This window comes from Onychostoma macrolepis, chromosome 15, assembly GCF_012432095.1.
Source record: "Onychostoma macrolepis isolate SWU-2019 chromosome 15, ASM1243209v1, whole genome shotgun sequence".
NCBI classification, from domain to species: Eukaryota; Metazoa; Chordata; class Actinopteri; order Cypriniformes; family Cyprinidae; genus Onychostoma; species Onychostoma macrolepis.
In genome coordinates, this window is record NC_081169.1 from 17,079,550 (window position 1) to 17,093,229 (window position 13,680).

Here is a 13,680-nt window from a genome sequence, read left to right on the forward strand (position 1 = left end):
TAAAATACAAAAGTTATAAAAATTGTAATATTATTTCCCAATATTACTGTTTTTACTGTATTTTTAATCAAATACATAATTGGTGAGCACAAATAAATTTTCTAGTATACTGTTACTCAACATGTTTTGGTAAGCCAAGGGAATGCACTTACATATGATACTGTGGCTTTTGAGGTAAAATGAGGTCACTGGGAATAAAATCAGGGTCCTGCAAGTGCTGGAGGCAACAACAAATCATTTTCCCAGCTGTTTAACATTCTCTGTACTCATATACGCTCTGTTATTTTGATAGCTAATCCAGACTATTTAGGTCAACAAGCCATATCAGATCATATCAGAGACGCCATGTCTTAGTGCTTTTACTTCAGTTGTCCTTTTTGCCCCTTTTTTCTCATGATTTTCAGGCCAGCAGCACTGCATCAATGTATTTTTAGGTGTCAAGTTGAAATATACATTAAAAGTTAAATAATGTTTTATTTAATTTAGAAGTAAACATAATACTTTAGACACAGGTTTCTGGTATGTGCATTTATTTTTTTAAAGCATAATGCAGTCATGGATATTAAGTGATTTGAGAACATTTATTAATTCACTGATGATTCCACGTGAAAGATTCAGATATCTCTTGATACTGTACAGCTAAGCTTATTTAACATTTGATATGAGGCACAATAGTCGATCACACAATTCCTTCCTGTGCTTCTTGTGAACATATCTTCTAATTTTTCAACTCTTAGCAGCCAAACCAAGCATTTGTGTTCATAATGTATAGCAAACGTCTTTTCTGATGGCTGAAGATAAATGCCTTTGATCTGCAGAAGAGATGAACATGTCCTGTTGAGAAAAAAACATGCATGTAATTCCAGGGGAAAATGTTTTACAGAGAGCACTGGTAGAAAATGATTCAGTCCATTACCATTGAGTTCAAAAGCTGCATCCACTTTCCCAACAATCCCAGGCCAATCCATATGAATTTTCCTTGGAAATCCACGATCCATCAAACTTCTTTTCTCATCATAACTTAAGAAAAAATGAATGTTAATTCTCTGTAAATGTCTGAAGTGAGAGTTATCTGATAAACTTGTTTTCTGAAAGAAAATCATTACATTTAGGCATTTTTAAACAATATGATCTTTAGATCGTGACATTTGAAAAAAATAAAAATAAAGACGTTACCTGAAATAGTAGTCTCCACTGAAAAAATAGGTCTTTCCACGTTCAATGACATGAACAGCAGCATCTATTTGTTTCACTGTTTCTGGAAATCCAAATTCATAGATGGAGCTATAATAGCTCTTTGACTCCAGTTTCTGAACTACCCAATATTTAGGACCTAGTAGAAGAGTAAATATTTACACTTTTGTTCAAAAGATTGGAGTTGTTAGGATTTATTTATTTAATTTTTTATGTTTTTGAAAGTCTCTTATGGTCACCAAGGTTGCATTTATTTGATCAATATAATACAGTAAAACAGTAATATTGTGAATATTGTAAATAAAATTACTGTTTTCTATTTCAATACATTAAAACGTAATATTTCCTGTGATGGAAAAACTGAATTTTCAGCTGCCATTACTAAGAGTAGATGTGCTGCTTAATATTTTTATGGAAACCAAGATACATTTTCTTCCAATATTCTTTATGTGTAGAAAGTTCAAAAGAACATAATTTATTTGAAATCTTTTGTAACATTATAAGTGACTTTACTGTCCCGTTTAATCAACTTAATGCATCCTTGCTGAATAAAAATATTAAAGGTAGGGTAGGCAATGTTTTCCAGAAACATATTTGTATACACACACAAATCTGTGGAAGTCTCAGGACCATAAATGTTCGTCCAATCATTGCTTTAAGTAGGATGTCCTGTTAACTTATGTATTTCCATATCTCCGCGCAGCCAATAGCGCGAGTTTGGGGGCGTGGCTGCTGTAGCAGGCTGATCCGGAGGGTGTTTAGTCAGTGTGGAAAAAGAAATTCAGATGTTGTTACAGAAGCCAAAACTCAAATGCTTGCCAAAATACACAGAGACAGACAACGAGGTAAAATACGAGGGTAAATACTAGTGTTTTTACGAGATGGATACGACGAACTTGCGTTGTTTCTTCATGACAGGTAAGCTAAACTTTAAGTTGTTGGACCGTTTAAGAGCAGTCTACTTTTACCAGTTGAGAACTTGAGACATAACTTTTATAAACCTGTAATGGCCGTGTTTGTGATGTTTTCGTTGGGGAAGGCATGACACACGAAAGAGGTGTTTGAAAACATGCTTTATTTTTTGTAGTTCCTCTAGGTGAGGCTATTAGAGCAAAAACTGCTTACCTTAACTTTAATATGATAACAGTAGATTTGACAGCATATTATTTATTTTTACCTGTGAACACATAAACCACTCGTTTAGAAGGAATGTTATAGGCTGCGTCTACAGGGGAGGTGATGCTTGGTAGAAAAACGCTCTGAGGACCTTCTCTTAGTCTCCAGTGTGTCTTCCAGTTTGTTCTCATCCACATGTAACTAGAGACATGTATGAGACCTTTTACTTTGTAGAGAGCAACTCAAAAACTTCCCATTAACATTTTTTAATGAACTAATTTAACATTTAACAATTCAACAATTTTATTTAATTTATCAGTAGAGGAGTGAGTAAGCTTCACCTGTTTTTGAAGAAGATAATTTCTTTTCCGAGTACTGTCACCGCATCAAGAGAAAAGTTGGGATCACACTTATTGGGGATTACAGGTGTCTTCTGTTGTTTTGTTTTCTTTCCTGTCAAAAAAACAAAACAAGACAAAACAAATGACCATCATCTATTTCAGTAGCCTTAAAAACATTTTTCTTTGGCAACTTACCATACAGAGCCTGAATCCCCAGTGTGTCGTCTCTTGGCAGGTTATACGTTGCAGCGTTGAGGAACTTGTACTCTGGATACATGAGAGCAGCGGGGTCCCGTGAGTGAGACAGACCCAAAGAGTGACCGAGCTCATGAGCTGCCACCGTGAACAGATTGTATCCTGCAGTGCCATCCACATTATCACAATTAACGTTAGTAATAAAATAAAACAGTCTTTCTTTCTTTCTTTTTCTTTATCAATCAATAATAAGAATACGTAAATATGATTATTAATGATATTATTATTAAATAAAATAAAACAGTATTTATTTATTTATAACAATCAAGTAATAATAATAAGAATATGTAATTATTATTATTACTTATATGTTTATATTCAAATGTATTTATATATTTATTACAAAATAATAATAATACATACTGTGTTTAATAATAATACTAATATTAATAATGCATACAGGATATTACAAGAATAATAAAAATACATAAATATTCTTTCTTTTCTTTATTACAATAAGTTAATAATAAGAATAAGAATAAGAATATGTAAATATTATTATTAAACAGACTGAATTTAGTTAATTATTACAATACATCTAATAATAATAACAACAATCTTTTCTTCTTCTTAATTAAATAAAACAGTCTGTATGTCTATGACAATAAATTATTATTAATAACAATAATTATAAGAAGAAGATAAAGAAAAACATGAAGAATAATAAGAATATGTAAATATTATTATTTTAATTATTATTATTATTAAAAACAAGTCTGTATTGATTTCTTTTTTGTTTATTCATAACAATAACTCAACAACTGGACCATCATTCTGAAATCATGGTTACTCACTCATATTTTTGGATTTCTTTACAAATACCCATTAGCCAATTCCACAGTTGCATTACGTGAATGATTCAATGTTTACTGTGCTGTACCTGGTCTGCCGCGTCCCACTGTCCATGTTTCATCATCGTCAAAGTGTACATCTCCTCCGATGCCCTCTCCAGGCTCAAAAGCGTGGGCTAGCACCCCTCCTGGGCCATCGAAAGGGAAGAAGTCTCCATGAGCTATGGAAGAATGACATTGCAGGTTTTCAGATGTGTTTTCAAAGTAAGAAGATAAAGAAAAAACATCTGATTAGTATAAAATGTACCTTTGGATTTGAAGGAGAACGTAATATCTGCCGTGCCATGTTTTACTTGGACAAACTTTAGAGCAGCAGCTTCACTCCATATTTTTAGAGCCAAACGCAAGGAGTTCTCCACCTCTTCTCGACTGAGGTCAGGGGTATATCTAGCAATCCTGCAGGATTCATAGGAGACATGTTGAAACCTGAGAGATTAAATAAGAGGAATAACAAACAAACAAAATCCTGAGGCTTTTCTCCGTTGATAGCAACCTAACCTACTAAAGACCAAGACAAACTTGAAGTATAATCCATTTATTAAAGAAATACTGATATAAATTTGGATGGAAACATTGTAAAATCCATCGATCTGTGGATATTCTCTATATACCGGACCTGTATGTGATGGTGTTTCTCTTCCATTTGGGCCGTCCAGGATAAAAGCTGAAGTTCTCCACATCAGGTACTCCACATCTTGCCTCTCTCATCACATCCTGGGATTTCCAATCCAGAAGACCACTTTCCTTCAGGTCAAAGAAATGTTGCATTGCTCTGATCTTCTCCTTCTTTAGATCTGCATGCCTCTTACTGCGACTACGCATCTTCAGGTGATAGAACTGCTGCAGATATTCCTGTCAAACAGCAGTACTCTGCTTTGGTGTTTCATATATAAATATTTATTAAATGTTTCATGGATTAACATTATTTTATTTAGTTTTATTATGATTATTTTTAAACTTTTAATAAGTAATTAATTATAGCGATTTATTAAATAAATGATTTACTTTCCTTTATTTATAACAATAAATTAATAATAAGACATTAAAAATGGTCCATCATTCTGAAATCAATCAATCAAAAACAATTAACTTACGATTTACAATTTATTTTTCTTTTATGTTTATATTTTAATAATACATTAAAATTATGGATTATTTTACATTATTCGTTTTTACAAATATATTAATATTTTACTTACTTTTACTGTACAGTGATTTACTACTATTAATAATAATAAGTATTACACTGTAAAAGTGAAAGTAACTTAAAAATTAGAAAACCCGTTGCCTTAAAATTATTAAGTACATAATAATTAAAAAAAAAAAAGTGAAGTGAGCTTGACAATTCGATTAACTTATTTTTTTAATTATCATTTACTTAAAAATTTTAAGGCAATGGGTTTCCTCAATTTTAAGTTAAGTCAACTTATCACTTTTTACAGTGTATGCATGAAAATGTTTTGAAAATGAAGTTAAATAATAATACAAATAATTATTAGTATTTATGTAATAATGAATATATTTTCTATTTTCACTTACCATGCAACAATAACAACAACTATAATAATAATAATAATTATTATTATTATTAAGGTTGGTAACATAACTCAAATACAAATCAAACTCTGATGCAGTTTGTCAAATACAAATCAAAGATGCTCAGTGAAAGAAAGTATGTTGGATATGTAACCTAGAGAAACACATAATGGCAGACAAACCTCAGCATGTTGGATATCTTTTGGGCTGGGGCTCTGAAGAGTCACGCGTGAGGTCCTTACAATGTCCATATTCACCATCCAACACAAAAAGATCCAAGGCCACAACCAGCTCATTTTGACCATGGTACATTTATGTTCTCCTCTTTATGTCATCTGAGTCTTATACAACTCATGCATACCTTAAGACGGTAAGAAATCACGTGGCCCTCAAAACAAGAATTTATTGTCAGGCATTTAGTGGCTTTCGTCATCCACAAAATGAGATCACGTCTAGTTTTACATCAGAAGTCTTAGTGGATGAAGAGGATTATGATTGTGTCATGATTTGTTGTAAATGATTAAAGATTTTGTTCATTTTGTATATTCTGAAATCTTCATTTTGCATGAAAAACTTTTAAACTTCTTTTATTACAGTCATGAACACACTGATTAGTGCATATTCAGGCTAAATGCTTTGGTTTACCTCAGTCATGCAAGTGCAGAACTGAATGGCAAACAAGTTGTTTTCTTTAGAAATAATGATACAGTCATAAATTTTAATTTATACCACATTCTGACTTTTTAAGATACATTTGCATTTCAAATATGTTCCAAAGACATTAAACAGTAGATGCATGTATCAAATAAAATACAAGCACAGCATGCTGAAAATATAATTCAGTACAACATAATTAATGCCATCTTTACAGGTGAATTGTCATGTCTAATGCCACGTTTGCTGCATTAACCAGAAGTGCAAAAATAATGATTCACCTTTAAAAAATAATTACATTTAGGAACTATTAGCCTAATGAATGTCCATTAACATCCAAGCCAGGAAGTTGTCTTATCTGCTCCAATAATTTCCTTTCGTTTGACGTCATATTTATACACATCTGAGCCAACAAAGAAATGAAGAGAACCTGAAAGAAGTATAGCGATGGATGAAAGTTATGTGACTGAAAATACATGTTAAATTATACATGATAAATTATAGACCAATTGTAATCAGGCTGGTACCTACCGTCTTTATAAATTGCTGCACTTATGGGTCCATTTATTTCTGTGAAATCATCAGAAATGTTACGTGGGCTTGAGTCATTCATTGTCTTGTTGTGTTCATTATACCTATGAGCAAAAACATTTTCAGTGTCATTCATTGAGAGTGATATTACTGGTACATTGCTCATGTATCTTTATAGTTCACCTCCAATACTGGTGTTGGGTGAAGAATAGGGTGTGTACAGTTTTGTGAATGTGGACCGCAGCATCTATCTGCTGTACCCATGATGGGAACCCCAGACTGCTGATGTTTTTCGGTCTGCCTTTTACTTGGGATCCTTTCACAGTCCAGAAAGTTGTCCCTGTATTGAATGTAGAACAGAAAATGTCTTTTGTTTAACATCTTGAAGGCAATTCAGGACTACATAATGTCAAACATGTCTGTACCGTTGAACAGATACGCTGTTGACCGCTGGGGGACCCAGTAAGCAGCATCGATCTGACAGTCAATTTTTGGCATGAAATTGCTGATGGGACCTTCCTTTATATCATTTTGATTATTGTGTTTGATCCACAAGTATCTGCAATAGTACAAATAGAGTTACATTTGATAACCTTGTGCATGTGATATAAGCAAGTAAATATCTCAAAAAGTTTATTCAAGAGCATCTGGACCTGTCTGTATTATTAAATACATTATGCTATCCGGGAGTCTTAAGAAGTTATGTAAAGTTGGAGATATTTTATATTTAACACACTTCAATATTATGGCATTTTTAAAACCTGTTTCCAAACAAAAATAAATGAATATTTAAAAAATAGGTAATTGTGACAAAGTCACAACTGTGAGAAATGAAGTTAGAATTGTGAAATATAAAGTCAAAATTATATATATATATATATATATATATATATATATTATTTGTTAGATTTAAAATTGCAATTGTGAGAAATAGTGAAAATTGTGAGGTGAAGTAGAAAATTGTGAAAAATAAAGCAAATGTAAAAAAAATTTAATTGCAATTATAAGATATAAATTCACAATTACAAGAAATGGTCGCAACAGTGAGAAATGAAGTTGTAATTCTGAGATAAAGTCACAGTTGGACAAAATACTTGCAATTGTGATAAACTGATAAAGCCATTGATAAATTAATAAAGTTACAATTATAAGATATAAAGACATAATTGCAATAAATAGTCACAATTATGAGATATAAAGTCACAATTGAGAGAAACGGTTAAAACTTTGAGGTGAAATTGCAATTATGAAGTATAAATTCACAATTATGAGATACAGTCAGAACTGTTATAATACTTAAGTTGCAATAATGAGAAAAACTCAAGTGTGAGATATAAAGTTGCAACAATGAAAAAATAAGTTTCTCACAATTATGAGGACAAAAGACAGACAGACAGAAGATGAATTTAAATACCCAATTCGGAATTTCCAATTCTGTTCTCTCCTTTTTGGTTTCAGATGGATTGTAAGTGGCAGCTAATACTATATGTGATCAACTCACTTGTCTCTGAAGAAGAAAATGGCTTCTCCTACAGTAGTCACAGCATCAAAAGTCAGATCGGGATTACATGTGTCCTTGAATGACACGGGGAAATATGAACCGCTGTACCAGGGGTTGCTGGGATAGCTCCAGCTAAATCTTGGAGATGGATAGGGCCTTTTGTCCCTTGGCCCTTTTGGACAGAAAAAACACAGACATGTGATCTCTCATATAAATGATGGAAACTGAACACTCCCTCTGTTCCCACAATATTACAATTTCACAGTTATAGATTCCGAAACACGATTTACTTTACCATAGAGTGTGTTGATGTTCATGATATCTTCACTGGAGAGCAGGTTGTGTGTTTTTCTATTTTTGTATGTCGGATACATCACTGACTCTGGGTTTTGCGAGTGTTTCAAACCAAGTGCATGACCAAACTCATGTGCAGCTACTACATACAAGTTAAACCCTGAAGAAGAAGAAATGAGAGAAAACAAGTGAACCATTTTCTTTTTAGTAGCAAGCGTACTCCTATATTATTTGAGTATGTCTTATTTGAGTAACCTTTGAACCCAGCCGTCCATGCTTCAGCTTCATCAAAATGAACGTCTCCACCGATGCCTTCCCCTGGGCCAAAAGCATGGGCCAGTGTGCCGTCTGGACCATCAAAGGGGAAGGAGTCTCCATGTTCTAGGAGTTCATCGCAGAATAAATGAACATCATTTTCGAAGGTGAAAGTGCTTGTAAGTGGATGCTAACTTACCGTTTCCAACAAACTCTACCATGATGTCTGCCTGGTGAGAATATGACCTCTGGAAAGTGAGAGGGCTGGCCTTTGCCCATGCATCTAGAGCTGACGCGATCAGAGCGTCCACTGTATTCACTGGTAAGTCACTGGTGTATCTCCCGACACTGTAAGATTGTATGCCTTTTATTACCATACGTGGTGGAGCGTTACTGTCCAAATTAGGAGCATTTTATGTAACATGTACAATATAAATACGGTATTTACCCATAAGTGATGATGTTTTTCTTCCACCTGTTTCCACGTCTGTGACTGTAATCCTCCACATCTGAGACGCCACATCTAGGAGTCCTCATGACAGCGAGGGTGTCTGGGTTCAGGGTTCCTGTCCTGTTGAGCCCAAAAAAGCTCTGCATGTCTTTTAGTTTGGAAGAGAACGAGGGACGACTCCTCCTCCTGCGGCCTGTAGGATCTGCTTGGAAACTGTAGAATTGCTGCAGGTATTTCTACAAGAAAACATGCAGGAACCGCCACAGTGAGTATCAACTATCATTATATTTCCACTCCCTTCCTGTATTTCATCGGCTTGATAGGCTTTACTTTATCATCAATGCTTTTAGGTTCAAAGGAAAATAAGATGCATTTTCATTATATTATACCAATTTGTGTTGTGTTTTTTTGACATGTAAAACTGCAAACATTCACATTAGGTATGAACAAATAGACTGTTATTTGTACATTTGTTCATGTATGTAAAGACTGAATAAATAGAAAATACATTTCAATTACTTCTAATGAAAAATTTGATAGTGAGAATGGAAGATCACCAATAATAACACAATATCTCTATTACAGTATCTTTCTCCTAAATTAATATATATTAATAATACACATACACAACATTTCTTCATAAAGAAAATAAATAATTAAATTGCAAGTATTAACTGCATGAAAAAGGTAGAAATGAAGGACTTACTGTTGCCAGGGACAGGCCATTCTGTGCAGGTCTTGACGGATGCACCAGTGGTAAAGGTGCTGGATGATACTGACCGAAAAGGCCAAATGCACAAACCAGACAGAGTAAAACCTGCATCTCCCCTCGGCAGACCACAGAAGCTTCTGAAAATGGCCAGTCCAAGGAGACATTGAAAGTCTTAGCTGATGGGAATGCTTTTTAACGTATTATTATGACTCAGACAGTGCCAAGACCAGGAAAACCTCAAGCTTAGGGAGTGGTTTGCTCTGGTCACAAGAAAAGAGGGATCCTGTGTAAGATGTGTCAAATTATATGCATCAAAGGCATTTACCTCAAAAAGCAATTCCTAGATTTCACATGGGATTGTCTGAGTGACATCTACCATATTTCCTGCCCAATGAAATGCCTCTTCCATTAAGTATATCCGAGTGGTGGAGAGAATAGAATCAGACTTTTAAAGAAAGCATCTGGAAAGCTTTTTTTTTTGCCCCTTAAATAGCTCTAATGTCAGCAGTGTTTTGCACAGTGGAGTGTTATATCTGGTGATCTGCAGCATTTATACATGAATGCACAGTTGTTTATTTTCCATGCCTTTCCTTGAGAATTTGGCAGAATACTGCAAGTCTAGTTGTGTAAACATTTTTATGAAAGAGTTAACTTTTTTTTTTAAATGGATAGATGCAGATGCAATCGTTTATGAACAATAATTTTTGATACATCCTTACAATTTTAAAGATGAAAGTTTTAGCCTTTTGCACCAACATGTGCTCTTAAAGAGAGGGAAAACTGTTTCATTAGTACTGTTCATTGCAATAATTTTCTTAAATGCATCATTACTGGCATTTTATTGCTTGCACAGTTTTGAGACCAATTAGTGAGTCCACTGTAAATCACTTCTGAATGGTCAATCTGACTGGTAATATTAAAGTATTAATGACTCATTGCTTATATGATTGCTTTTGTACAGTGCACTGGACTTTTTTTTTGTTAGCAGAAATGTATGGATAATACACGGTTAAGATTATAAAATAACTGAAACTCAAATCGATATTTAATGTCCATCAGTAACAATGTCTGTCGGTTATTACAGCAAAATTACATTTGCGATGAGGACCAACTGTATATTATGGAGGCCTGTTTCTACTACAGAATAAAAATACATATATAAAAAATAATTAAAAAGGTACTTAAGTCTTTTTGTCTCACAATTCAGATTTTGTTTAGTGCAATTCTGAGAAAAGAAAAAAAAAGTCAGAATTGAGAGAAATAAACAATTTATTTTCTACACTTGCCATGGACTTTTTTTTCCTCACAGTTGTAAGTTTATCTCTCACAATTTGAAGTTATACACTGTGTAGGAAATTGTGGGAATTATGTGGGCGGAAAAAAGTCACAAAAGAAAGAATAAAAAGTCACAGTCCCCAGTAATTTTTTATTCTGGTGCAGAAACGAGCATCCATAATATATTATCCCTTACATGTAGTAATTTATGCAGGTATTAGTGATGTTTCCATAGTTTTAAGTTTAAATTTGTTAAGGTTAAATTAAGGTTAAACTTATAATTTCTTCTTTTTTTCCTATTTAATTTGTTTTATGAGAACATGACATGTCTCGAGACATTCTACAGTGTTGGATTCCAGTAAAGCAGACTTAGCACAAAACCCTCTATAAATGCTTTTTTGGTGCATAGTGCTAAAACGGGTAACTTGAATGAGTAGGAGGACAGTATTTAAAGAAACACGTAATTGTAAGTTACAGTCCAAGAAATGGCAGTAAAGTAATGTTTGAAACAGATATAATTGTGTCCCCACTGCCTTTCTGCCATAAAATGATAAAGCGGCTAATTGTAAAATTGTTTGCGGTGAGGAGAATAGATAAAACAAAATTTCTTGTACAACTGGGCTCAATTTGTAGCATGTAAAATACAACATTAGCAGACTCCAGACAACCAAGTGACTGTCTAAAACGGTGGAAAAATTTTCTTTCTCACATTCATCAAACATACAGGCCAAAACAAAAAAAGGAAAAAGAAAAGCACGTCCTGAAACATGCAACAGCATTTCCCTTCTTGGACACATTGAGCCTCACATAGCTGCCAAGATCCCTGCCAGGGTGCTTTAGAGCAAGAAGGAAATAGCCAATTAAATTTCAACAGAATGTTCTGCTTTTCCAAGCTATCACAAGCGTCATGTTTGAACAGATCTAATTTTTAAGTCATCATTAAGTGCTGGAAATGCATCCTCTTTAGTTTGAGCCAACATGAACATTCACAGTGATATTGCTAGTTCATATACTGGATTGGAAGCTTTAATGAGCAAACATATAGCACATATACATCTTTAACAGCTCGCTTCATATGTTTCTGTGGTATATCTTGTTTTCTGCTATGGTTTCATAATACATAGCCGAAAGCCAATGATCCACAGATTTCATTGCATTCCTTATTTTTCTTTCAAATGACTTTGCACATTGCACAACTCACAACCACTCACACTTGCAAAATATGACCCTGGTTTGCAATCATATGGTTATATATATATTGCAATGTTTAGGATTCAGAAAAACCGCTAGGAGATCTAATATATGAAAGGTTGAGGAGGATGTAGGATGAGGAGGTATGCTAAAAATGCTGAGTATTTTCAAATTATTGTGATCAATATTACTCAGGATAGCTCTTTCACATAGGTCCAATATTAGGCAACAACATTCGTCATCAAAGGATAATGAATTGGCAAATTGTTATTTTGGAGCTTGTTTTGTTTTGAATAGACCAGTCTCTTCTGCATAGTGACTGGATGGATAAACAAGATTTTGCAAGACTACATCCACATTAAGGCCTGGACAATGCCTTAATCCTTCAGTGACAAATGATTGCAAACTGGAGTAATGAGACTTCAGTGTGATCTTGAAATACGGAAAAATAAATACTAAATGCTATAATGTTATTTTAGCTTTGTAAGCATATTAGTCTGTGAATAATGACTTAAATATTAGTCCCCTTTTGTCGTAAAGAGCAGATTAGACATTTTGCTAGACAAAATGTGGGTTTCAAATTACATTAGAATGAATAGATAACATTTTTGTTGTCTCTCACTTAAAAGTATGAAAATATGTATGAAAACTGCTGATTCATGGCTATATTTTAAAGGAAGATTTGAACATTTTGTGGTTGCATTAAAAAACTGTGCTTTGTTTGCATACTGTTGTGTAAGGCCACTAAATTTGATTTCAGACAGTATTCGGCAGAGTGTTCAGTTCAGAAAATGTGACCTAGAAAAAAATTAAGTAAATAAACACATACAGTGAGGAAAATAAGTATTTGAACACCCTGCTATTTTGCAAGTTCTCCCACTTAGAAATCATGGAGGGGTCTGAAATTGTCATCGTAGGTGCATGTCCACTGTGAGAGACATAATCTAAAAAAAAATCCAGAAATCACAATGTATGATTTTTAACTATTTATTTGTATGATACAGCTGCAAATAAGTATTTGAACACCTGCCTATCAGCTAGAATTCTGACCCTCAAAGACCTGTTAGTCTGCCTTTAAAATGTCCACCTCCACTCCATTTATTATCCTAAATTAGATGCACCTGTTTGAGGTCGTTAGCTGCATAAAGACACCTGTCCACCCCATACAATCAGTAAGAATCCAACTACTAACATGGCCAAGAACAAAGAGCTGTCCAAAGACGCTAGAGACAAAATTGTACACCTCCACAAGGCTGGAAAGGGCTACGTGGAAATTGCCAAGCAGCTTGGTGAAAAAAGGTCCACTGTTGGAGCAATCATTAGAAAATGGAAGAAGCTAAACATGACTGTCAATCTCCCTCGGACTGGGGCTCCATGCAAGATCTCACCTCGTGGGGTCTCAATGATCCTAAGAAAGGTGAGAAATCAGCCCAGAACTACACGGGAGGAGCTGGTCAATGACCTGAAAAGAGCTGGGACCACCGTTTCCAAGGTTACTGTTGGTAATACACTAAGGCGTCATG

The 13,680-nt window shown here is 34.1% G+C and overlaps 1 protein-coding gene across 1 annotated transcript; it reads right to left on the minus strand.

Annotated features, from left to right (window-relative positions):
- Window positions 1-521: 521 nt before the first annotated feature.
- On the minus strand, window positions 522-11,091 carry mmp20b (matrix metallopeptidase 20b (enamelysin)). The gene is made up of 18 exons (XM_058799403.1): window positions 9,686-11,091; window positions 8,977-9,215; window positions 8,728-8,876; window positions 8,529-8,654; window positions 8,275-8,433; window positions 7,980-8,151; window positions 6,904-7,037; window positions 6,662-6,818; window positions 6,479-6,582; window positions 6,334-6,377; window positions 4,374-4,609; window positions 4,005-4,153; window positions 3,787-3,918; window positions 2,847-3,008; window positions 2,652-2,763; window positions 2,372-2,511; window positions 1,177-1,333; window positions 522-1,020 (listed from the first exon to the last, which is right to left on the minus strand). Exons 1-18 carry the CDS (start codon window positions 9,800-9,802, stop codon window positions 615-617), a joined length of 2,895 nt encoding a protein of 964 aa, XP_058655386.1. The 5' UTR covers window positions 9,803-11,091; the 3' UTR covers window positions 522-614.
- Between the last annotated feature and the right edge of the window lie 2,589 nt (window positions 11,092-13,680).